The sequence below is a fragment of the Pteronotus mesoamericanus genome, unplaced genomic scaffold (assembly GCF_021234165.1).
Source record: "Pteronotus mesoamericanus isolate MK-2021 breed Mesoamerican mustached bat unplaced genomic scaffold, CSHL_Meso_final contig_228, whole genome shotgun sequence".
In the NCBI taxonomy this organism is placed as follows: Eukaryota; Metazoa; Chordata; class Mammalia; order Chiroptera; family Mormoopidae; genus Pteronotus; species Pteronotus mesoamericanus.
Genome location: NW_026555095.1, coordinates 761261 through 788244, shown reverse-complemented (window position 1 = coordinate 788244; position 26984 = coordinate 761261). Strand labels below are relative to the sequence as shown.

The 26984-nt window shown below is 41.5% G+C and overlaps 1 protein-coding gene across 2 annotated transcripts in view; it reads right to left on the bottom strand.

Moving 5' to 3' along the window:
* Nucleotides 1–26984, bottom strand: part of B4GALT4 (beta-1,4-galactosyltransferase 4) — a 46107-nt gene continuing 19123 nt past the window's right edge. For both annotated transcript variants that reach the window (XM_054572294.1, XM_054572295.1), the window contains 4 exons: nucleotides 21794–21981; nucleotides 12635–12757; nucleotides 10474–10578; nucleotides 1–830 (listed from right to left, as the gene is read on the bottom strand). In XM_054572294.1, the coding sequence (XP_054428269.1) occupies nucleotides 698–830; nucleotides 10474–10578; nucleotides 12635–12757; nucleotides 21794–21981 (549 nt within the window). In that variant the 3' untranslated portion in view covers nucleotides 1–697. The remainder of the gene's footprint in view (nucleotides 831–10473; nucleotides 10579–12634; nucleotides 12758–21793; nucleotides 21982–26984) is intronic.

Below are 26984 nucleotides of genomic sequence, written 5' to 3'. Positions count from 1 at the left end.
TCCTACATATACAAAATCATTTTACAAAAATGCTTAAAAAACTAGCAGATAATGTATTTTTCTGCTGGGGTCTTACTGGAAGGAGCATCCGGCAGGTGACACCATCTGCACAGTATTAGCAGCGGCGGCAGCCAGTACAGCCATGGCTGCCTCTCCATCTGACAGTGCCGCCACCTCTTAAATCCCCAAGTTTACTGCCTCTTGGTTCATCTTTCTCCACCTTCCTGCTGCTGACTTCTCACATGGAACCCACGTCTTCACAGATGACCACTCAGGATAAAAGGAAATACATCTTCGTACCTTTTTCCCTCCATCAAAACAAGTCTGATTTTCTGACATTCAGCAATCTTATTTCCTATGGACTTTTTTATCCCAAAATGTATCACTTCAAACTTAAATCTTCAGTTAGCATTCTCAAGTAGACTGCATGATATCTTCTGAGTCTTCCTTTTATACTTTGTCCTTCAAGTATCTATAATATTTTAACCTTCATGATCAAAACAAATAAAAAAGCTGTTTTGCTAGAATTGTTTTACATTCCATCTCACCAGGAGCTCTGCTAAGAAAATACTAAAAGGAAAAAGTCAGCTTGATAATTAGCTGCAACAAGTTCTTAATGTGTGCTACTAGGGCAAGAATCTAGGCCAAAATCATTCCAAATATTTGGTTCTTCCAAACATCACCAGACAATCCAGGGTCATGGGCCAGACCAGAAATCCACTGTGATGTTGATATATAAAGGATTGTAATCCACAGACAGTAATTTATAAACACAACTGTTCAACCCATCTGTTCTCCAGACTCGTGACACCTGATGTAACAGCTTCATCCTAAAGATAAAAAGAACAAATACGAATGGTAAGACAAAAGGTAACATATATTTCCATTGCTTTTGATCTTACTGCAAAATTTAGCAAAAGCATCTTGGTAAATTACCCCACCTGTTGGATTTTCTACTGCAAAAAAAGTTTATTTTCCCTATCCAAGGTAAGGGACACCAATGTTAGCCATGGTTCATGTGTTCATGTGTTGAACCCCAAGCGAGACCCTGGAGAACAATGATAAAAAGTGTCATATAATAATGGCACTTGCATGGAGTGAATCCCCAGTCTACAGGACAGAAGGACATACAGGTAACATTGATACAATATGAAATGTATCATCCACTGCTAACAGGTCCTTGGATAAGCTTCAGGGGATCTATGACTCCTCCAATATTGTTGGGAAAATTGTGTCTGTATGCAGGGAGGGCACATAGCTTTCCTAACAGTCTCAAAGAAAGTCAGGATGTAGGTAGAGAAGGATGAGTTAAGGGCACCTAACTTCATGATGGAATCTGCAGAGGGGTCAGAGAGAAGGAAAATTTGACTGAGGCTTAAAAGAGAAGGAATGCATTAAGTGAAGAAGGTGAGGGAAAGGATAGAGAGCAAGAGAAACCATCCTGTGCAAGATGCACAGACATGCAAACCGACAGAACGCATTTGAAGAAGAAGAAGTAATTATGCGGCTGGAGCCCTGGGATGTAGGAAGAGTGGGTGGGTGGTGCTCTGAGGGGTCTCTGGGAGCCTAGCAGGGAAAAACAATCCATTTCAGTTAGAGTAACAATGTGGGTGGAGATCAGGAGCATAATGTTGACCTAAAAAAAAAAATCAGAAAATAATATGGCATGATTTCATTTATAGAAAATTGAAAAACATGCAAACTAAACAATCCTTTGTATAGGGGTACAAATATATGAGGAAACAAGAAAACTGAGATATAGCATAAATTATAATTATCACAAATAATCATCATAAAAATTCAGGAAATTGTTGCCTCTTGCCATGGGAGTGGGCCAGATATGGAATTAGGGAGGGCCCCACAGATGAAAGGCGTAAACTGGGTGAGGGATACCACCAGTGTTCATGGTATCAAGAATATTCAGATTTTTCATACAATTTATAAGTATTCTTTTTATCTACTCACTAATAATTATTTTTTATTTAAAGAGAAAAATGCATGCCTATGGATAAGCACTATTAACACATGGAAAATAGAAATAGCTATTTAGTTAAAGTGGTAGATTCTAACAAAGGGACTAAATGCCTTTTAATATTATTTTAAAATACAGACTCTAATAACGCTCAATAATATTAAGCTAAAAGCCCATGAATATTGTTTTAAAATGTACTCTAACAAAAGGGCCAAAGCCCTCTAGTGCTGTTTTAAGAGTCAGAGGGAATAAAACAGAAAAAACACAGATTCTTCAGTCATAGTCCCATAAAGAACTGGCTTATCTGTCAGCATTCCTTAATGAAATGGCTAATTCCTGGGGCAGAATTACAAGGTGAGCCTAGAACAGCACATCCCACCAGAGCAAAGGAAGGAAGCTCTCAAAACTAGTGTATTTATGTCAGAGGACTCAGGAGTCAACACGAAGAAGATTCCATTTGCCAAAGACAAGGCAAGCTAAGCATTGACAAGAATGAACTCCATCCTGAAGGATGCCAGGGAACATCAACTCATCATTTTGAAAAGTGAAAAAGCTATGCTGATTCTTTCCCTTAATTCTGTTTTTTCTATAAGAACCATATCCCAGGGCACTCAAACAGATGAAAAAGGCAAGTCCTTCTTTGTAGAAAGATCTATCTAATAGATGCAGAAGGAATGATACACTATCAGAATTTTGTAATCCCTAATTGAGTCATAAATTTAGGCAACAATCAGCAATGGCAACAGCTGCTAAAATTATTAGGTGAAAACTGATGGGAAGCCTCACAATGGGAAGACAGGGCTGACAACACCTGAACCCACAGATCCTGGTATCAAAGACACAACCAGACATCCTGTCCTGTTGTGACACGAGAGGAGGTACATGGCACCATCCATGAAGTGTTCCTGCCCTGAAATAGTACTGACTCCGTCAAGCCTCAAGACCTAACTCCCAGTTCACAAGGAAATGCAGAGGTCAAAGGCACAGACTAAGTTCTACCACTGGGACGCAGCTGGCAAAATCCCCAATGTAGGAAATTCCATCAGACAAATGACTTGGCTTTTTTCAACAAATAAATTGCAATGGGGAAAAGAAAGGTGAGAGGGAATCTACAGATTAAAAGAGATTTCAGAGAGACCATGCAAATGCAATGTGTGTATGGAGTTTGTCTGGATCCTAATTGGAACAAGGCAAAAAAAAAATTTTAAAGCATTTATGCAACAATCAGGGAAATCTAAACATTGACTGGATATTTGATGATATTAAGACAGTATTGTTGTCAGAGAGAGAAGATGGCAGAGGAGTGAATGGGAGTCACGCTGACCTCCTCCCAAAACCAAACTGGAATTGTGACTAAATAGTGGAGTAATCACCTGGAAAACAATGGAACGATAGTGGGAGAGGAGCCTTGGAGCCGTGGACAGTGGACTCGTCTCCCACACATCCCAATGGGTGAGAAGTGCGGTGGAGGCTCAAGAGGGTGGGCTGGGTGCCCACGGGCACTAGCACCAGAGGGACATTGAAATGGCCAGTTAGCTTCCCCCGAGAAGAACAGGGTCTGAATCATAAAGAGGGACCCCTAAACTACAGCAGCTAAAACCAGAAAATACAGACAAAACGCAACCCCGAAAAGCTTAGGGGTGCTCTCTGCCAGAGACAGGCGGCTGGGGATGCAAAGAGACATTTAAAGGGCCAATGCAGAAATTGAAGCGATCCTCCTTGATCTCTGGGTAGAGGTGGCAGCAGGGTGGGCTGGTGCCTGGGAAAAGACTGGTGAGGAAAACTTTGTGAAGAGAACTGACACGGCAGCCGGTGGAGCCCGGGTGATAACACACCTCCCACTCCGCAGCTACCATCTCGCTCAGGCAAAAGGGAATCAATTAACCTGCCTTTTGTGCGCTCCGCACATAGCTTGTGCATGTGAGCTGGGGGGCTGAGTGCAGACTGGCTGGGAGAGCCTTGAGAAGAGACTGGGGACAGAGGCGTTGGGGAAAGAATGGGAGGAGGAACCAGGGAGTCCTGACTCCCTCCCCATTCTGTAGTCTCCATTGTGGGCTGGAAAGGCGCACCCCCAAAGATGCAGAAGAGGGGCACGCAGGAACCAGACTGCCTGCTATTGAAACGCAGGCCGCACAGGTGGTGGATGTTTGGCCGAAGGAGTCACAGAACTGCCCAGAGTCCCCTGAGGAGAGACTAGAAACGGAGGCGTTGGGGAAAGAACGGGAGGAGGAACCGGGGAGTCCCGAATCCTTCTCCTTGCCATAGTCTCCATTGCACGGGAAGAGGCCACACCCCCAAAGAGCCAAAAGCCGAAAAGCACACAGAGACACCCCAAAAACACCCAGTGCAGGTGCGCACACTTGCGCCGAGTGACCGGCGAGGGTTGATGAGCGTGTGTGTGACCCGCACGGGCTGGCGAACGCTTGCACCGGCCAGCAAGGCCTCCCACAGATTGGCACTGATACGGCCTGCGAGGGAGTGCACAGAGCGGCAAGGGCAGGCGTAAATTGACCCGCCCGCCCGCAATTGCGGAGTGGCCCACAAAATTAGTAGATCCCCAGCCGAAGGGGTCACAGAGCTGCCCAGGGTCCCTGGAGGAGAGACCAGAGACAGGATTAACCAGAGAGTCCTGGAGCTGACTTCCTCCCATTTCCGTAGTCCCTATTTGGCGAGGGCAAGCAACGCACCCAAAGAGCCAAAAGCAGGGAAAACACACAATAGAAGACCCTAAACTGACCAGTGCCGTAAAGCTCGCCGGCCAGGGGAGCCAGATGAGTACGCGAGGTCACGAATAAGGCCCCTGGTCTGGGGCAAGCACATGTGAGCCCAGGCAGGCGGGGGATCCTGCCGCGCAGGGAGCGCGATCAAGGAGCCCGCGTGAGAGTACAGAGAGATCCCAAAAAATAGCCCAGCCCTGACCGAAGGGGTCACAGAGCTGCCCCTAGCAGGAGTCAGACACAGGCTCCTGGAAGGCTCAAACAAACAACCCAAGGTCCTATAGGGTCAACAACTGACATCATCAGAGGCAGGCCCAGAAAGAAAAGTAAAGGACAAAAATACTTAACAGACTCTCACAAAAATGGGAAGAAAAGAAGTTCCCCCAAATGAGTGGGAAAGGGGACTCCCCACAGAGAGAGCTAAATGAAATAGAGGCAAGGGAACTATCAGATTTTGAATTCAAAACAATGGTTCTAAGGAAGCTCAATGAGCTCAGCCAGCTCAAAGAGAACTATGAGAAACTGCAGAGAAACTATCAGGATCTTACAGCAAACTATATCAGCCTGGAAAAGGACATAGAAACTATCAAGAAGACACAAGAAGATATGAAGAACACCATTTCTTAATTGAAGAACACAGTAGAAGGAATCCAAAGCAGGCTGGATGAAGCCAAGAATCGAATCAGTGAGATGGAGGATAAGGTAGAAAGAAGCTCCCAGAAAGAACAAGAAATGGGAAAAAAAAGACTCAAAAAGAATGAAGAGGCATTTAGGGAAACGCAGGACAACCTGAAACGTAATAATATCCACATAACAGGGATACCGGAAGGAGAAGAAGAGGAGCAAGGGATAGAGAACCTCCTCGAAAAAATAATGATGGAAAATTTCCCTAATTTGAGGAGAGAAAGGCTCTCGTGGATCCAGGAGGCACAGAGGACCCCACTCAAGAGGGACTCAAAGAGGTCCACTCCAAGACACATCATCATTAAAATGGCAAATATCAAAGACAAAGAAAGAATCCTAAGGCAGCAAGGGAGAAGGAGAAAGTAACATACAAGGGGGCCCCGATACGCCTAGGAGCTGACTTCTCAACAGAAACACTACAAGCCAGAAGGGAATGGCAACAAATATTCCAAGCCATGAAAAGCAAGGGCCTACAGCCAAGGCTGCTCTACCCAGCTAGGATCTCAATTAAAATAGAAGGGGAAATATGGAGTTTCCCAGACAAGAGAAGGCTAAAAGAATACATCTCTACCAACCAACACTCCAAGATATGCTAAGGGGACTGGTTTAAGCAGATGAAGGAAAAGAATGAGAGAGAGAGGAACACAGGTACAAAGACAAAAGATGAGTAAGTTTCTATCAGTAATATCTCTCAATGTGAATGGACTAAATGCCCCAATCAAAAGACACAGGGTAGCTGAATGGATAAGAAAACATGACCCACACATATGCGGCCTACAAGAGACCCACCTCAGAGCAAGACACCTACACAGATTGAAAGTAAAGGGATGGAAAAAAATATTCCAAGTAAATGGGCATGAGAAAAATGCCGGGGTTGCCATACTTGTATCAGACAAAGTAGACTTCAAAGCAAAGGCCATAAAGAGAGACCCAGAGGGGCACTTTATCATACTTAAAAAAAGAATCTATCAAGAAGACATCAACATTGTAAACTTATATGCTACCAATATAGGAGCCCCCAAGTTTATAAGGAAATTGTTGGATGACTTCAAAAAAGATATAGACAGCAACACACTGATAGTAGGGGATTTCAACACCCCACTGTCAAAAATGGACAGATCTTCCAAACAAAACATTAATAAACATATTGTGGCGCTGAATGACACCCTGAATCAAAGAGACTTAACTGACATATATAGAACCTTACATCCCAAAGAGGAAAAATACACAATCTTTTCAAATGCTCATGGCAGTTTTTCTAAGGTAGACCACATGATAGGACACAAAGCAAGCCTCAGCAAATTCAGGAAAATTGAAATAATACCAAACTTTTTCTCGGACCACAAGGGCTTGAAACTGGAAATCAACCTCAAAGAGAAACTTCAAAAACTTGCAAACTCATGGAGACTGAACAGCAGACTATTAAACAATGAATGGGTCAATAATGAGATAAGAGAAGAAATCAAAAAATTTCTGGGAACAAATGAAAATGAACAGACAACTGTCCAAAACCTATGGGACACAGCAAAGGCGGTCCTGAGAGGGAAGTTCATAGCAATACAGGCTTACCTAAAAAAGATAGAAACATTTCAAATAAAAGACCTAACACTACAACTTCAAGAACTGGAGACACAACAACAAATAAATCCCAGAGCAAGTAGAAGGAAGGAAATAGTCAAGATTAGAGCAGAACTGAATGACATAGACACAAAAAGAACAATTCAGAAGATCAACCGATCCAGACGCTGGTTCTTTGAAAAGATAAATAAAATTGACAAGCCTTTAAGCAGACTCATCAAGAAAAAAAGGGAGAGGACCCAATTAATAATATCAGAAATGAAAGAGGAGAAATAACAACTGATACCACAGAAATACAAAGGATTGTCAGAAACTTCTATGAAAAATTATATGCCAAGAAATTTGAAAATCTTGATAAAATGGACAAATTTTTAGAAAAGTATAATCTTCCAACACTGAAGGAGGAAGAAACAGAAAGCTTGAACAGACTGATAACAGCTGGGGAAATGGAAGCAGTGTAATCAAGAAACTCCAGGCACACAAAAGCCCAGGGCCGGACGGTTTCACAGGAGAATTTTACAAAACATTTAAGGAAGAGCTAACCCCTGTCCTTCACAGACTATTCCAAAAAATCCAAGATGAGGGAAGACTCCCAGACTCTTTCTATGAGGCCAGCATCACCCTGATCCCAAAACCAGATAAAGACCCTACAAAGAAAGAAAACCACAGGCCAATTTCGCTGATGAACATAGATGCTAAAATCCTCAACAAAATACTGGCAAACCGCATCCAGCAATACATTAAAAAGATTATCCACCACGATCAAGTGGGATTCATCCCAGGCATGCAAGGATGGTTCAATATACGCAAATCAGTAAATGTGATACATCACATAAATAAAAGACAAGACAAAAATCACATGATCATCTCGATAGATGCAGAAACAGCATTCATTAAGGTACAGCATGCATTTATGATCAAAACACTCAGCAAAATGGGAATAAATGGGGCATTCCTCAACGTAATAAAGGCCATATATGAAAAACCTACAGCCAACACCATACTCGATGGGTAAAAACTGAAAGCTTTCCCACTAAGATCGGGAACACGACAAGGATGTCCGCTCTCACCGCTTCTTTTCAACATCATATTGGTAGTCCTAGCCACAGTGGTCAGACAAGAGAAAGAGATAAAAGGCATCCAAATAGGAAAGGAGGAAGTAAAGCTATCATTGTTTGCAGATGGCATGATAGTGTACCTAGAGAACCCTATAGACTCTACCAAAAAACTCCTCAACCTAATAAGTGAATTTGGCAAAACAGCAGGATACAAAGTCAACATTCAGAAATCAAAGGCATTTTTCTACACCAGCAATGCAATAGAAGAAGAAGAAATCAGAAAAAATATACCATTCGATATAGCAAGAAGAAAAGTAAAGTACCTAGGCATAAATTTAACCAAAGAGGTAAAAGACCTGTGCGCAGAAAACTATACAACATTGAAAAAAGAAATTAAGGAAGACACAAATAAATGGAAGCATATACTGTGCTCATGGATTGGAAGAATTAATATCATCGAAATGTCCATACTACCCAAAGCAATTTATAGATTCAACGCAATCCCTATTAAGATACCAATGCCATATTTCACAGAAATAGAACAGACATTTCAAAAATTTATATGGAACCATAAACGACCGCGAATAGCCTCAACAATTTTGAGAAAGAAACACAAAGTAGGAGGGATCACAATAGCAGACATCAAACTATACTACAAAGCCGCTATACTCAAAACAATCTGGTACTGGCACAAGAACAGACCCATAGACCAGTGGAACAGAATAGAAAGCCCAGAAATAAGCCCAGGTCTATATGGGCTTCTAATATTTGACAAAGGCGGCAGAAGCATAAAATGGAGCAATAATATAGCCTCTTCAACAAATGGTGTTGGGAGAGCTGGACGGCTACATGCAAAAAATTGAAATTGGATCATCAGCTGACACCATACACCAAAATAAACTCAAGATGGATAAAAGACTTAAATATAAGTTGCAACACCATAAAAGTCCTAGAGGAGAACATTGGCAGGAAACTCTCAGATATCCCACGCAACAATTTTTTCACTGATATGACTCCTAAAGCAAGAGACATAAAGGAAAGAATAAACAAGTGGGACCTCATCAAAATAAGAAGCTTCTGCATGGCAAAAGAAAACATCAGCAAAATGAAAAGGGAGCCAACCATATGGGAAAATATATTCGCTAATGATACATCAGATAGAGGCTTGATCTCCAAGATATATAAAGAACTCACTGTACTCCACTCCAAGAAGACAAACGATCCAATCAAAAAATGGGCAAAGGACCTGGGCAGATGCTTTTCTTAGGAGGAGATACAGAGGGCCCAGAGGCATTTGAAAGGATGCTCAGCATCACTGGTCATCAGAGAAATGCAGATCAAAACCACCATGAGGTATCACCTCACACAGGTCATAATGGCCATCATAAACAGATCAACAAACAACAGGTGCTGCTGAGGCTGTGGAGAAAAGAGAACCCTAGTCCACTGTTGGTGGGAATGCAGACTGGTGCAGCCACTGTGGAAAGCAGTGTGGAATTTCCCCAAAAAGCTGAAAATGGAACTGCCTTTTGATCCAGTGGCTGCTGGATCCCCTGCTGGCACTATACCCTAAGAACACCAAAATGCCAATACAAAAGAACCTATGCACCCCAATGTTCATAGCAGCACAATTGACAATAGCCAAGTGTTGGAAGCAAGCTAAATGCCCATCAGTAGATGATTGGATCAAAAAGTAATGGTACATATACACAATGGAATACTATGCAGCAGAAAGAAAAAAAGAACTACTAAACTTCGCGACAGCATGGATGGAACTGGAGAGCATCATGCTAAGTGAAATAAGCCAGGGGGCGAAAGACAAATACCATAACCAACAATACAAAGATGCAAGGAAAATAAGACCAGCAACACTGAAAGGAAAAGAAAGCAACAGACAAGAAGGAAGGGGGGGTCGGGGAAAAGGAAGGGAAGGGGAAAGTCAAGGAACATATAGCAAGGACTCATGGACAAAACCAAAGGGAAGAGCTGACGGAGGGAAGGAGGGAGGGGGCAAGGGAAGGTGGTAGGGGGTAGGCAGAGACAAATGTATTTGAAAAAATAAATTAAAATTTAAAAAAAAGATAGTATTGTTAATTTTGTTTTAGGTATGATAATGGTATAGTGGTTCTTTTTTCCTAAAGACTTGCTATATTTTAAGGATACATACTAAAGTATTTACACCTGAAACACTGTGATATCTAGGATCTGCTTCTAAATAAACCAGTGGAGGAGAAGAAAAAAGTGGGAGAAAAAAAGAGGCCATGAATATAACTGTTGAAGCTAGGTGTGGGGTACATGAGGGTGCACTACATCATTGCCTCTACTTCTGTGTCTGTTTGAAAACTGCCTCAGTAAAGACACTGAATAAAATAAACTGCCTCATCTGATCAGATTCAGCAGTTTCCTTATTGACAGAAGAGACTAAGTAGGTAGAGCCTACTAGGCACATGAAACCAGGACTTACCGTTCTATATTCACCTCATTGCCTTGATCTCTAGTGTGGAAGATCATTGTATATTTACCCACATCAGGCATTGGCCGGATTATTTTCATTCTATGAAGCTCAACCCTAGAAAAATAACAGAGGTGGTTTTGTAAAAAGTTCCATCCTATTTATCTACCACTAGACACTTAAAAAGAATCATTTCCAAAAACTTACACATGTGCACACACACATAGAGACATACATAGTTTGATTATTTGGATATTAAAAAAAGAGTTGTCTTATAATGTTGTGCCTCAGGCAGTAAGTCCATAAAAAATCACATTTAACATTTACTACTGGGGTACAAGGTGATGTGTCAATTCACAAGTTTTGTCATCTCCCAAAACAACTGAGAAAATACATGTTTTAAAAATCACGACATAAGATATATAAATGTATAATCACTATGTTGTACACCTGAAATTAATATAATGTTTGTCAACTATAATTGAAAAATAAATTTAAAAAATTATGATGAATAGAAGAATCAAGTCTCTTGGGATCCCTAGTTCACTTAGTGCTTCCTTCTTTTAACAAAGAAAAGTAATGATTTTTTAAAGTCACAAGCTTTAAAGCCCATGAACCTAGGTTCTAATCTAGGCTTTGTTATTTTCAATCTTGGTAAGTCAGTTCATTGTTCTAGGTCTTGGTCTCCCACCTATAAAATGCCAATGGCATAAAGGAGTTGATCAGACAGGCTCAAATCAGAGTCCACAAGGGGCATGTTTTGCAAACTGTAATGCACTATCAATGCGCAAAGAAGGGTGGCGCCTGCTGCACAAGTGAGAAAATAAATATTTTGTGAACAAATTTCAACCAACTTTTATGTTAAAATCATTTACTTATCATTAACATTAGTCAAGAACCACTCTGAAGGCCCTGATGTTCTTATCAAACAAAAGCAAAATTTGGCACTCCCCTCAACCTTGAAGAGAAGGAACACAGGAAAAAAAAGACAATGATGATACGTGATCAATGAGAAATTCTAACCTTCCCATCTGGGCAGGAACATGGATTTGGGGGAGGTGATGGACATTGTTTACCTCCAGCCTCTGCTACTCTTGCCCTGAAATCTAGCTCTGTCCACTTCATGAGCCCTGGCCACACAGACTAGTGATGGGCGGGGCCTCGAAGAGCTGCCTCCCGTCATGTGGCCCTTCCTATGGCGACTTGAGCCAGGGAAATCCCTTATGTTCCTGCCAGAAATATCCCAGGGACTCTCAGCCTACACATGGGAACAAGAGCAGCAGGGAGCCCTGGCTTCTTTATGCTGAAGGGAGAAGTTCTGGCAGTCACATATCTATTAATTCAAAACCACGGCTAAGAGAGTTCCTTTCCAAGAGACAACAGCAGGAGAAAGGAGGGTCTCCTGATAGTCAGGGAGACCTTGTTATTACAAGTCTAAAGATACTGGCCCCAGGCTCTTGAATAATTACTTATTTCTGGTAGGTAGGGCTCCCCATAACTATCTGGCCCCAAAACCTGAATTCAGGGGAGGTTGCTGAGAGAGGAGGCCAGATATAGTCTTTCTGAAGCCCCCAGGCAGAAGATAGTCCAGGAGAACCTGAGGATAATGCTGGTAGCCTGGAGCCTGGTCTAGGAGTCAGGCCAGCAGCTACCCCCACAGTAGGTGGGGCTGGCTAATGCCTAACAGAGAGGACATTGTGGCCTGCTTCAGGGTGTGCAGGTCCTCACAAGCTGTTGGCACTCCCTGCTCATCCACTGGGGACTGCGAGGGATTCTCTGGAGCCCGGGAGGAAGCATAGGCTTATGCTGGGCCCTCTGGCCACTGCCCTCAAATTGCACCTGTGTAGACCTTTCACAGTTTGGAACTTTTAATTCACTGGTGAGACCCTTCTCAGTAAGCAATGCCCAGTGACAAGTCCACAGAGACCTCCATCAACACTTGTGGACCCCTAATGCCCACGAGCCAGAAACAGACCACCTTCTAGCACCTCCACACTGCCAGTGAAGCAATTTGGGTCATCCTGCCCTCCCTTCCGCACTTGCCTCCCTTTAAGCCCAAAGCTGTGGCCTCCTGCCCTGCTGGACTAGCGTCTACAGGTGCTATAAAATGTAGGTTTCCAGAGCCATCACTGATAGCAGAGCCCTGTGAAGAGGACCTGTCTCTGTTGTTCACCTGAGTCTGAGGTCATCGTCTTCGCCTCCCCATCCCCAGTAGTTGTTAGAGAATCCATTCACCTTGAAAAATTGCTCTCTTCTTAGAGCAGTAACACCCCCAAAATATCCATTGTAACGTAACCTGGAGCAGAAGAGAGAAGAAGAACATTAGCACAGCCTTTTTGTTCCCCACAGACACTTGAGAAGTCTCTGATTCAAGGCTGGAATTCTAGGAACACTGTGAAGACCTTGTACTCCACCCAGCCATTCCTGCTGGGCATCTATGTCCCAAAATTCCTGTCCTGCCCTATCTGCCCTTCATTCCTCTGCTGAGACAAGTGCTCACATCCCCTCACTAAGCAAGGTGCCACCCACCTGTTATCATTACTGTTTAATGTTTGCATGTAGAGGTCTATAAAGGTCCCTGTGTGGACCATAACATCAGATGTGAATGACAGATTTCATCTCATGTGCCAATCTAATGAATAGTCATAGCTATCAAGGGCACTGGGTTAAGAAGGATTCTGAGGTTGCATCCAGGTTAAGCATGAATAACTGTCATTGAGAATATACTGGGTTTTAGGGTTTTTTTCACTTTCACTTTTTTGGAGGAATGGGGAAGAGGTGGAAAGCAGAAGACAGCTCCTGCACACACTTTGTGTGCAAATCTCCACATCAATGCATGCAAAGCTCCGTAAAGGACAGAGTCTGTTTCTTGAAGAACTCAATACACTTCAACAAACCTGATGTTTCTGGCTTGAGCAATTAGGTAGATGATGTGCCTTTCACAAAAAAAGAGTATACAAAACAATAATTGGGTTTTGAAAGGAAGACAGTAAATTTTGGATAAGTGGAATCTGAGATAACACTGGCGCTTTTGCTGGTGGTCAAAAGGATATGAGGTCCAAGCTAAAAAGGGAAGAGAGGCTAAAGATATGGCTTTGGAAATAAGCTATTAAGAGGTTGTACTTGGAGGGCAGCAGTAGAAAAACTACACTGCCTGAGGACAATATAGTAGGTGAGGAGAGGACAGAGGGTGGAGCCATGAAGACAGCCACAGGAAAAGGGGGAAAAAGAAGAGATCAAGCAGGACCAGTCAGAGGGTACCTCTCAGTCTCATGGGATTCTTATGATTGCTGGTGAGCCAACTGGCAAATCCAAGAAATAAAGATATCCCTGAAGATAACACTATACCAATTCAGAAATGCAAATGAAGGCAGCTTGTTAACTTGGATGTTTCTGAATAAAACTTTAATTACCTTAGGTCCAAAGTGCTCCAAGACTTATGAAATATTTCTGATTTTCCAGATAAGAAAAAAAACAAAAGGTCAATAAACATATAGACACATGACATCTAATAGGTGGAGTCAAGGTAATCTGTAGTTCAACTATGTGTTTCTACGTTCTGAGGATAGACGGGGAGGACCCTGTTTAACCCATTATGGAAACAGATGTATTTATATACCCTCAACCTAAAATTCTAGAAAATGGTGTTATTATAACCTAAAGCAAACAAAAGGAAATAAAATGCTCAGAAGGTAGCTCTTACTGCCCATGACATCTATGACAGTGATGTGTTGCTGTGGTTACTGGACTCTGACTGGGATTGGCTTCTTAATTACCTAGAGACCAGTAGCTTCATCAGGACAGAGTACAACTATTGCCCAGAAATAACCTGCCAAGCTCCTTGGAAGGGTCACCAGGAGGCAACAGCACTGATGATCTGACAATGATCTATTAAGTAACCACTATCCACTGTGAGCAAGGCAGCTGGCAATATACCGTAAACCCTGGGCCCTGCCCTCAAAGAACTTATAGTCTAACAGGAGGTTAGCATTGTCTAACAAGACTTGAGGAAGGAGAGGTCACATATTGGAGGATTCAGATAGGCAGAAAAAATGGGGACCACATGGAGGTGGTCAGAACTCATGAGAAAAAGGAAAAGGAGAGAAAAGTGTATGCTGTCAGAGCAGTACCTGGAGACCAGTTTCGCTGCAGTGGAAGTGCAGGAGGGCAGCTGGAAAAAAAGCTCAAAGAACTCTCATTTCAGGTCTGTCCTGTGTGGCTCAGCTGGCTGGTCATCATCCCAGAAAGCAGAAGGTAGCCAGTTCGATTCCCAGTCAGGGCACATGCCTGAGTTTTGGGCCAGGTCCCCAGTTGGGGGTGTGCGAGAAGCAACCAATCAATATTTCTCTCCATCTCTTTCTCTCTCCCTTCCCCTCTCTAAAAATAAACCAATTTTTTTTTAAAAAGAACTCCATTTCCCAGTGGCCTTTTGGATAGCAAATGTGCTTACTGATCTTTGCTTTGATTTTTCTTCTATCTAGAAACGCACAACTATTTAATTGGCCCAGTAACAGTTTTATCTGTTTTTAAAGGGCTAAAAGATGGGGAAAATGTCATCATAAAATAACAATATAATCCTTGTAGAAAGCAGGCAGGTACCAAAGGAATTCTTGGCAGTAAAATTTGCCACAGGCAGGTCCAGAGCTTTATTGCTGACTCACAGTCAGTGGGATAAACAAGATTTATTTCTGCCTTTATCAGAATCCTAGAAATTTGGGTCAAGTTACTTAAACTTCTTAACTCTGCATGTATGTACAGTGAAAACTTTTTTTTATTTTAATATTTTATCAATCATGCTATTAGAGTTGTCCCAATTTTTCCCCTTTTGCCCCCTTCCCCCAGCACCCCCCACTCTGTCAGTTAATGCCCCCCATCATTGTTCATGTCCGTGAGTCTAGTGTGTAAGTTCTTTGGCTACTCCATTTCCTACACTGTATTTTACATCCCCATGGCTATTCTGTAACTACCTATTTTTACTTCTTAATCCTCTCACCTCTTCCCCCATTCCCCCACAACTCCCTCCCATCTGGCAACCATCTAAATGTTCTCTGTATCCATGATTCTGTCTCTGTTCCTGTTGTTTGCTTAGTTTGTTTTTAGATTCAATTATTAAGAGATACGTGTTTTTTGGCACTTTACTGTTCATAGTTTTTAATGTTATTTTCTTAAATAAGTCCCTTTAATATTTCATATAATAATGGTTTGGTAATGATGAACTCCTTTAGATGTGTTTTAGTTTTAGTTTTTAGCTCTAGTCTTGGAAGCTGTTTACCTGTCCTGCAATTCTAAATGATAGCTTTTCTGGGTAGAGCAATCTTGACTGTAGGTCCCTGCTTTTCATGACTTTGAATGTTTCTTTCCAGCCCCTTCTTGCCTGCAAAGTTTCTTTGGAGAAATCAATGCACAGTCTTATGGGTAATCCCCAGCAGGAACTAACTTCTTTTCTCTTGCTGCTTTTAAGATTCTCTATTTATCTTTAACCTTTGGCATTTTAATTATGATGTGTCTTGGAATGGGCCTTTTTGCAACCATCTTGTTTAGGACTCCCTGTGCTTTCTGGACTTGCACATCTACTTCCTTCACCAAATTAGGGAAGTTTTCTTTCATTATGCTTTCAAATAGTTCCCAATTTCTTGCTCTTTCTCTTCTCCCTCTGGCACCCCTGTGATGCAAATGTTGGACCCCTTGAAGTTGTCCCAGAGGCTGCTTATACCATCCTTGTCTTCGTGTATTCTTTTTTCTTCCTGATGTTCTGATTGGTTGTTTTTTGCTTCCTTATGTTCCATATCATTGATTTGATTCTTGGCTTCATCCACTTTACTGTTGTTTCCTTATAAATTGTTCTTTATTTCAATCAGTGAAGCCTTCATCTCTGACTGGATCTTTTCTATGCTGTTGAGGTTCCCACTAAGTTCCTTGAGCATCCTTATAAGCCGTGTTTGGAACTCTACATCTGACAGATTGCTTATCTCCATTTCACTTAGCTCTTTTCCTGAAGTTTTGATCTATTCTTTCATTTGGGCCATATTTCTTTGTCTCCTCATTTTGGCAGCCTCCCTGTTTGTTTCTATGTATTAGGTAGAGCTCCTTCAACTCCCTATCTTGGTAGTGTGACCTAATGTAGTGGGTGTCCTATAGGGTCCAGTGGCACAGTTTCCCCTATCACCCAAGCTAGGTACTTGATATGCACCCTTCATGGGGGCTTAGTAGACCCTCCTCTTGTAGTTGAGCCGTGATTGCTGTTGGCAGGTCAATAGGAGGAATTTACCCTAGCCAGTCAGTGGCAAGGACTGGCTATGATCACTGACAACCAACTTCTGCCTTCCATGGAGGATCAGCTGTGCAAAGGCAGGGTGGTGGTGCTCTAATGTCTGTAGCTGCCTACTGGGTACAAAGGCTCTGGGGTTTCCCTGGTGGTGCCCCAACCTGTGTTTTACCCCAGGCCACCCTATCTAAGCTATAAAGAAATCTGAGATGGCTGCTACTTGTGCTGGGCTTGGAGATTCCCAGGCAAAGCCAAGCTGTTAATCTAAGCCAACTACTGCTAGTGCCAGGCCTCGGGCTCACTGAAGCCAGCTGTTGCTTGTTTGAGAGGATTTAGGAAGCTGTGAAGCATGAGCCAAGACCAGCCATTCATATAGAAAAGCAGCTTGGGTGGGCCCATAAGTTGGGTGGGGCAAAATCTCAGGGGATCACCAAGGCAGGTCAAACAGTATTAGCCAGGTTGACAGAGTCTCAGATATGGCACCAGCTTTATGGCTTTGTTGGGGGAGGGTTTAGAAAAGAGCCAATGGCCTCTGCCTGCCTTAATTCCAGCCACTTCAGTTCCTCCCAGTATGACACTGGTGCCTTTCAAGCTGTTACCCTACTATTGGAGCTCAGAGGGAGTGAGTCTGAGTAGGTGAGTCCATGTGTAGGTTCTTAAAGAGGAACTGCTTGGGGCTCTAGAAGTTTCTTCCACTGACTCAATCCCTGCTGTTTTTTGCAGCCAGAAGTTGTGGAGACTTATCTTCCTGGCATGGAAACCCTGGGCTGGGGGGTCTGGGACTCCTTACTCCTGAGATATCCCTCCCAAATTTCTATCCACCACACATGGGTGTGGTGCCAGCCCATTCTGCATCTTCACCCCTCCTACCAGTCTGGATGGATGTAGTTTCTTAATTCCATAGTTGTCAGACTTCCGTTCAACTTGATTTCTGACTATTATGAGCGATGGTTCTATATTTTAGTTGTCATTTTGATGTGGTTGTGGGAGGCAGTGAGCCATGTCTGCCTATGCCACCATCTTGACTAAAAGTTCCTGAAAGCATTTCTTGAACTTATCATACTCATGGGACCACTGTGACAATGAATAAAGCCCTTGCTGATTTAAGTTCCGTGGCACAGGGACACACAGTTACCAGCAGGGAGCACACACTTAGTTGCCTGCCACCACAGCTGTAAGCAATGGAGGGATTCTGCCCAAAGCAGCGAAGGAAAGGGGGGACTGGGGAGAGGGGATATATCATTACTTATGCATGCTTCTTCCTGGCCACAGTAGACGATGCAATTTACATGATACATATAACAAAGTAAAAAATATATATAAATGACAAATCAGGTCCAGAGGAAAACATAAGTCAGGAGAGAAGATTACAATGAGAAACATATTAGAATTCTGATCTGCAAATAAGATTCTTTTCAGCTTTAAAAAGAACATTATGGATTTGGCTCAGGGCTTCTTGCATCCAGAAGAAAAGAGCGGACACATTCAATTCCCTAATTCACATTAAGAAAATCTGCCAGTTAATCAAGGAAGACAAAGACTTTCAGATGGCTAGTTATAAAGAAATATATGGCTAGTTACAATACCAAGTTAAAACACTAAAATTCAAAAATAATTATTGACTTATGCCCAAAATTGAGGCATAGGTAGATAATCTTTGCCTCCTTGCACAACTAAAAGAAGGACAACAAAAAATTTAAAAACAAAACATAACCAGAACTGCCAGAAAATCTAACTGTATGGAGGTCCGACAAACAAGGACTTAAAAAAGAAACATTCATCCAGACTGGCAGGAGGAGCAGAGACGGGCAGCCAGGAAGAGAAGACGTGCGGCAAGGCAGCAGCTAGAGGACCAGGCGGGCCCATATTGGCATGTGGATAAACCAGGAGGAACAGCTGGAGAGCGAGACAGACCGCGCAATCCAGGGTTCCAGCGTGGGAACAGACAGCCTCAGAACCCCTGGGGGTAAAACATGTGGTGGTTGTGGTGGTGGCAGGAGAAATTCCCAGCCTCATAGGAGAGTCCATTGGAGAGACCCACAGGATCCTAGAAGGTACACAGACACACTCACCCCGGGATACAGCACAGATATAAAAAGGGGTCAATTTGCTTGTGGGTAGCCAGGGAAGTGACTGAAAGCCTGCTGAGAGCACAGGAAGAAGCACTGAGCCCTCTCAGACCCCGCACCCACAGGCAGCTTCACAACACAGCAACATGGGTTGCCCCGCCCTGGCAAATACCTAAGGCTCCACCCCATACAATGTAACAGGAGATCCAAGACAAAGAAGTATGGCCCAAATGAAAGAACAGATCAAAGCTCCAAAAGTAGAACTAAGCAATAAACAGATAACCAACCCATCAAGTGCACAGTTCAAAACACTGGTAATCAGGATGCTCACAGAAATGGTTGAGTATGGTTGCAAAATGGAGGAAAAGTGAAGGCTATGCAAAGTGAAATAAAGAAAAATGTACAGAGAACCAACAGTAAAGGGAAGGAAACTGGGACTCAAATCAACGATTGGGAAAAAAAGGAAGAGATAACCATTCAACCAGAACAGAATGAAGAAACAAGAATTCAAAAAAACGAGTAGAGGCTTAGGAATTTTCTGAACAACTTTAAACATCCAACATTCGAATCATAAGGGTGCCAGAAGGAGAAGAGGAAGAGCAAGAAATTGAAAACTTATTTGAAAAAATAATGGAAAACTTCCCCAATCTGACCAAGAAAATAGACTTCAAGGAGATCCAGGAAGCTCAGAGTCCCAAAGAAGTTGGACCCAAGGAAGCACACACCAAGGCACATCATAATTACATTACCCAAGATTAAAGATAAGGGGAGAATCCTAAAAGCTGCATGAGAAAGGGAGACAGTTACCTACAAGGGAGTGTCCATAAGACTATCAGCTGGTTTTTCAAAAGAAACCCTGCAGGCAAGAAGGGGCTGGAAAGAAGTATGCAAAGTCATGAAAGACAAGGACCTACATCCAAGATTACTCTATCCAGCAAAACTCTCATTTAGAATGGAAGGGCAGATAAAGCGCTTCCCAGATAAGGTCAGGTTAAAGGAGTTCATCATCATCAAGCCCTAATTATATGAAATGTTAAAGGGACTTCTCTAAGAAAAAGATCAAAAATGATGAACAGTAAAATGACAACAAACAACTATCAACAACTGAACTTAAAAAAAAACAAAAACAAAAAACAAACTAAGCAAACAACTAGAACAGGAACAGAATCACAGAAATGGAGATCAGAGGGAAGGGGGAGTGGAGAGAATGGGGGGAAAGATACAGAAAATAAGAAACATAAATAGTAGGTACAGAATAGATGGGGGGGAGGTAAAAATAGTATAGGAAATGGAGAAGCCAAAGAACTTACACATACAACCCATGGGCATGAACTGAGGGGGCAGAGGGAGGGATGCTGTTAGGAGGGAGGGTGCAGAGTGGAAGGGAATAAAGGGGAGGAAAAAATGGGACAACTGTAATAGCATAATCAATAAAATATTTTAAAAAGTAAAAAAAAAACCCAGCAAGATTCATATAAGGGCTGTTTTTAGAGTAGCGTCTGATGACATCTTTGATTGTGATATCAAAGTTTTATTCACAGTCAATTCCCAGCAGGAATGTCCAAGAATTCAGTTTCTTGTGGTCCAGCTTAACACAAAGATAAAATCTAGAATTCCAACAAGACTTGTCCTTAAAACAATCCTGTTATTTGCACTCAAAAAAACAAAAACAAAAACAAACAAACAAAAAACAAAAAAAAAGTCCTGTGTGATAATAATTTCTCACTACAGATGTTTAGAAAGAACTGGGCATTAGGAAGTTATCTATGTTGGGGGTCCAACATACCTGTATTCTGTGCTGTATATAATAAAAACTTACTAATGCACAATGGTGATCTGACATGCTTCTGAAAAACACCAAGGTGTCCAACCATGATATACTGCCTTCTTCAAAGAAGAAGTGACTCAAACAGAAAGCAAAACCTCCAGAGAATAAGATTAAGATCCAAAGATCAAGTTCCCCAAAGGAAAAATATCCTGTGATTCTCATCCAGGGCCCTCCCCATCACACCTGCCCCATTCAGGCACATGGCCTCTTTCCCATAGCTTTTTCCTTCCCTTTCCCCAACTCATTACCAATGCTTACAGTTAAATTTACAAGAGTTAGGTGCAAAATTGATGCAACTCTACTGTAGCTGTCTCCCCACACCAGCACACAACAGGGAGCTCTTTGATGGCAGGCACAGGGCCCATTCGAATTGGTCTCATGACCCTGAGCAGAGTAAGCAGCACAGACGTGAGCACAGTAAATGGCCAGGCTGGGGAAGCTGATAGGTAAATGTGCACACACATAAGCGAATATATAGTTTGCAGAGAATTTTCTTGGTCACTATTTCCCCTTGTTTGTGCTTAAAAAGGAGCTGGTATAAAATAAGGTTGGAAAGCAGATCTGCCTCTCCTAGGGTGCACAAGGAATGGTGAAGACAGAAATGGTGGAACCAAGCACTTCCCACAGTGGCTCTGAGAGGAGAAACTTGTCCTGGGTGTCCTGGCTATTGGGCAGACTACTCAGTGAAGAGTCCCCTCCTCACTCTCCCTCAGGACTCTTGAAAGATTATCACCCTCTGGAAAGAGATTTCACATTTACACAACAAAAGCCTAAAAGTTGAACTAAGGAGCATGCTTTGGTTGCCCACTACAGGCGGAAGTCAAGGAATTCCAGTTACTTGAATTTACACAGTAGGGGACAGATTGAAAAATTTCCACTGTACGTAGATGCTGCAGGTGAAGCTAGCCATGGTTTGCAATGCCTGAATTATTCTCCCTCTCCTGTTTTTCCCTTCTCTCTTCAGGGTCCTCTGCCAAGGTTGTCATAGGGCTTTTTCCTGAAAGGAAAATCCTAATTTCTCCAGTCCCTGGTTTGAACTTTAAGTGATATGCCATGTGCCATTTTCCCTATTTTTCATTTACTTAAGACACTCTGGACACTATCCCAAACGGCTCGATGACTACAGGGCAAGCTTCTCCAGCTCAGCAGGTATGAGCAGAGCCGCCTTACCTGTACCCAGTGCTGTTCCTGCCCACCACCAGATGCTTGGGCTGATCCTCACATTTATAAAGGTTCAAGTCATTCTCGGGCACCAGGTCGACATCATGGAATATAAAGCAGTCCCAATTTTCATCGTTGAGAGCTTCTAGATAGCCCACATTCAAGAGTTTGGCTCGATTAAACTTTTTACTGCCAGCCTACAGATAGGGAAATTAAAAGTTGAAGACCTCCTGAGACAAGGTTTCACATTCTGCCCCCTTCAGGTAAGATGCAGGAGCTGGTATTAATTAACTCCTGCTACACAAAACTATACTGTGACATGAAAATCTGACAGTAGATACAATATCAATAAAAGATGGTTTGTTTCTTTATGTTTCATATATATACTTAAATCCCATAACTTAAAAACATACCTTGAAATGGGGAGTTGTCAATTAATGGGTATAGATTCTAAGCTTTGCAAGATGGAAAAGTTCTAGAGATTGGGTGCAGAATAATGTGAATATACTTAACATTACTGAACTACACATAAAAATAGTTAAGATGGTCAATTTCATGTTATGCATAATTTATCACCATTTTTAAAAGTCCGTAGTTTCAAAATACAAATACAAATAATTGAAAAAATTTTAAAAACATGTATTTTCCACATAAAACTACAAAACCTTTCTTACACACTTGTCATACTGACAAATGTCACTGTTTCACTGTTCAACTCTCAGTTCGGCCCAATCTTATTCTATGTGACCAATTTATACTAAGTTTCCAAGAAACAGAGCACGCCAAAAAGGATCAAGAATTCTTGACCTATAAAAAAATCCAGATAGCAGAGGAGTGAATGGAAGTCACACTGACCTCCTCCCAGGACCACTCTGGAATTACAACTACATTGTGGAAAAATCACCTGGAACAAACAACTGAAAAATAGCGAGAGAGGAGCCTTAACCCTCAGATGGACAGAGGAATTGGCTTTAGCACAACCTAACTGGTAAGCAAGTAGTGTAGAGACTCAAGAAGGCAAGCAGGGTGCCCACGGGTGGCAGCACCAGAAGGATATTGAAATGGCCAGTTGGATCCCCTTGAGAAGAGCGGGGTCTAAACTATAAGCAGGGATCTCCAGCCTACAGTACCAGAGCCCAAAAAGTACACAGATAAGAGCCAGCTGGAAAAAGCAGCAGGGTTGCTCTCTGTCAGAGACAGGCAGCTGGAGATGTAAAGAGCTGTTTAAAGGGTCAAACATAAATTTTATTTGCAGCCACTTACCCTGGGCTTCAGCAGAGGCAGAGTGGGCTAGAGACTTGAGGAGGGACTGGGAAAGGAGGCTTTGGGGAAAGAACAGAGAGAGTAGCCAGTGGGATCCCGGTGCTGACTCCTCCCTCATACAGCAGCAACCATCTGGCTCAGACAGACCACTCCCCTGAACGGCAGCAGCGTGAGAGGACCCAACAACCTGCCCCCCAGGAGGACTCTGCTCTGCCCTGTGGTGTCTAAGCAGGCCTGCTGAGTGCAGAGTGATTAGATTAACAACTGCAGGATACAGCCACAGACAGTAGATTCCTGGAAGTCTCGAACAGACTGCCTAAGTTCAGACAGGGTCAACATCTGACATCATCAGAGGCAGATTCAGAAAGAAAAAACAGCGGTTTCCTACCACAGAAGTTCACACCACAAAGTCAGGAAATCAAGGCAGATCAATTTAAGAAGCAGAAGCAAAAATGTCTCACAAATAATGGGAAGACAAAGAAATACCTCCCAATTGAAGGGAAAGGAGGAATCCCCACAAACAGAACTAAATGAAATAGAGGCAAGTAAACTATCAGGTACTGACTTCAAAACAATGGATCTAAAGAAGCTCATTCAGCTCAGTGAGCTCAGAGAGAATTACCAAAAACTACAGGGAAACTATAAGGAACTTACTGCAAACTATATCAACATGAAAAAGGACACAGAAACTATCAATAAGAGACAAAAGGAAATGAAGAATACCGTTTCTGAATTGAAGAACACAGTAGAAGGAATCAAAAGCAGGCTAGATGAAGCTGAGGATCGAATCAGCGAGCTGGAGGATAGGTAGAAAAAAAGCTCCCAGAAAAAGCAAGAAAATGAAAAAAGACTAAAAAAGAATGAAGAGGTGTTTAGGGAAATGCAGGACAACTTGAAATGTAATACTATCCATATAATAGGAATACCAGAACAAGAGGAGGAGGAAGGGATAGAGAACCTGTTTGAAAAAAGTAATGATGGAAAGATTCCCTAATTGGAGGAGAGAAAAAGTCTCACAAGTCCAGGAAGCACAGAGGGTCCCATTCAAGAGGAACCCAATGAGGCCCATTCCAAGACACATCATCATTAAAATGGCAAATATCAAAATCAAACAGAGAATCCTAAAGGCAGCAAGGGAGAAAGAGGTCAGTAACATATAAGGGAGCCCCGGAACAGCTAGCAGCTGACTTCTCCACAGAAATACTACAAGCCAGAAGAGAATGGCAGAAATATTCTAAGTCATGAAAAGCAAGGGCCTGCAACCGAGACTGCTCTACCCAACAAGGCTCTCAATTAAAATGGAAAGCAAAATAAGGAGTTTCCCAGACAAAAGAAGGCGAAAGGAATACACCTCCACCAAACCAGCACTGCAAGACATGCTAAAGGGACTGCTTTAAGAAGATGAAGAAAAAGGGTCTATGAATATCCAGTTCCTTTCACAGTCGCCAATGCTTGATATTACCAATATTTTTTAATATGTATTAATCTGACTGTGAATGATGTGTTATTTTAATGTTACTTAATTATTTGTTGAAACTAAACCTGTTTTTGTATATTTCTTGCCTATTTCTGTTTAAAATATGTTTTAAATGACTTTTTGGTATTCTTTACCCATTTTTTGATTAAATGTTTGCAGAATTTTTTCCCTTTAAAAAAAACCTATTAACCCTTTTTTAGATGTGTTGCAAATACTCTCCTATTCTATTACTTGTACTTTAACTTTTTTTATATGTGTATTACTATATAGTCTTAAATGTTTAATATAGTCATATTATCAATATTTTACTTTATAGCTTCTGCATTTCAATATTTTCCTTCAGGGTAAGAAAAATATTATTTTGTATATTCTCCTAAAACTCCTTAGATTTTTACATATTGATTTTTAATTCACCTAAATATTTTTTGTATAATGTGTGAAATAGGGATATATATTTGTTTTATTTCAAGTAATAGTCGCCCATGCACCTTATTTGTTGAATAAGCGTCATTTTCACCATTGATTTGAAATATCAAGTTAATTATATATTACATTGTTAGATAGATACATTTGTTCCTAGAATGTTCATTTTACTTCATTGATCTACTTGATTATTTCTGTGCTGGTGTCATGTTGTTTTAATTGCTGAGACTTTATAATGGATTTAAATTTTTAATATATTATAATGAATTTGGATATTTAAAAAAATAAATAAAAATCAATCTGCATTTAGGAAGCAAGGAAGGAAGGAAAAAAGAAGGAAGGAACTCCTACTTTTACAACAACATGGATGAAACTGGAGAATATTATGCTAAGTGAAGTAAGCCTGTCAGTGAAAGACAAATACCATATGATCTCACCTATAAGTGGAATCTATTCAACAAAATAAACTAATGATCAAAATAAACCACAGGCATGGAAACATGGAGCAGACTGAAAGTGACCAGAGGGGATGGAGAAGGAGGACAATGGTGGAAAGAAAGGGAAGGGCCTGGACAAAGAACATGTATGAATGCCCCATGGACATGGACAACAGTGTGAGAATTGACTATTGGGGGTGGGCATGAGATGGGTGGAGGAGGACAAAGGAGGAAAAATTGAGACAACTGTAATAGAGTAAACATGATTTTTTAAATTAAATTGAAAAAAGAATGACTTTTTTTAATCAACAAGAAAAGTAATTCTTGACCTATAAACAGAGAAGGTCATTATTAATATTTCTAAGCTACTTAAAAGTCTCTTGGAATCACTGTAAGAGAATCCTGTTTTAATACTTAATGGCAGAAGCTAATCCTTACAGTGCCCTTACTTAGGGGACCCATCACTGGGTAAAAAAAGGAACACATTTCAAGCACTAAGAAGACCAGAGTATAGTATGAAAAAGATTTTACAGTATTAATTTTTTCATGGCTGTTTGGATCAAATTCCTTCAGAGTAAATTCCAGTTCGATAAACAGTTAATCATAACAAAAATATAGGCAGTTCCCTCAAAAGTTACCACAGTACTTTCCTGAAAAGAACACCACAAAGCACATGTATCTTTCTATTCATATAAATATTATACATTGGGAGTGGCTGTCCTGAGAAAGAACTCAAAATTATTAACAACGTTCAGAACAAAAAGAATTATAAAACACAATAATAAATGTAAAATTTTGTTTCAAATACTATAATAATAGGTATAGATGTATTATATAGGCACATTAATTTTTAAGAACCCCAGTTTATTATAAAGTATACATTGCAGAGCTGTATCCTCTGATTTGTGAAAAGTTTTCATAAAACAAGTATTACAGCTTATAACCAATAGTAAGGATGAAATTAATGCTTTTCTTGCAATTTTAGCATTTGTAAGAATTTGAGGAGAAATTAATTGGAAGGCCCAGGGAAGTTTGAAAGGCTAGACATGGATATTTAAGTTGATGCCTTATTTTTTTCTTTCAATAAACATTAATACCAAATAAAGGCATCTGTAATCACCCATTCTACTTAGAGCTAAACTCTTCAAAAGTAACTAACACACTTACTATGTTCCGACTAAATCATGTTTCTGGAAGCCTAATAAGTAAATCAAGGTGAAAAAAGACAGGAAGGGAGGGAGGGAAAGACGGAGGGAGGGAAAGAAAGACAGAAGAAGGAAGGAAGGAAGGAAGGAAGGGGAAGGGGGGGGAGGAATAAATAAATAAATAAATCTTGGCCGCCCCCCCCCCACCAAAAAGTAAAAATTATACATGTTTTACATAGTAAATAGTGGCAAAGTTAAAGGCAGAATGGTGGAAATGGTCACAGAACTCCATGGCTAGTAACAGACAGTAGTCTGTTTAATCCTCTGTCTAGGTCCCCAGTGAGTAACCATGCTCAAAAATGCAATACAATTTCAACATCTCACTTGTAGTGTATAGCAAATGCATAACGAAACGTAAGGTACATCTCAGGGAAATTACAGGGCAGTCACTGGCT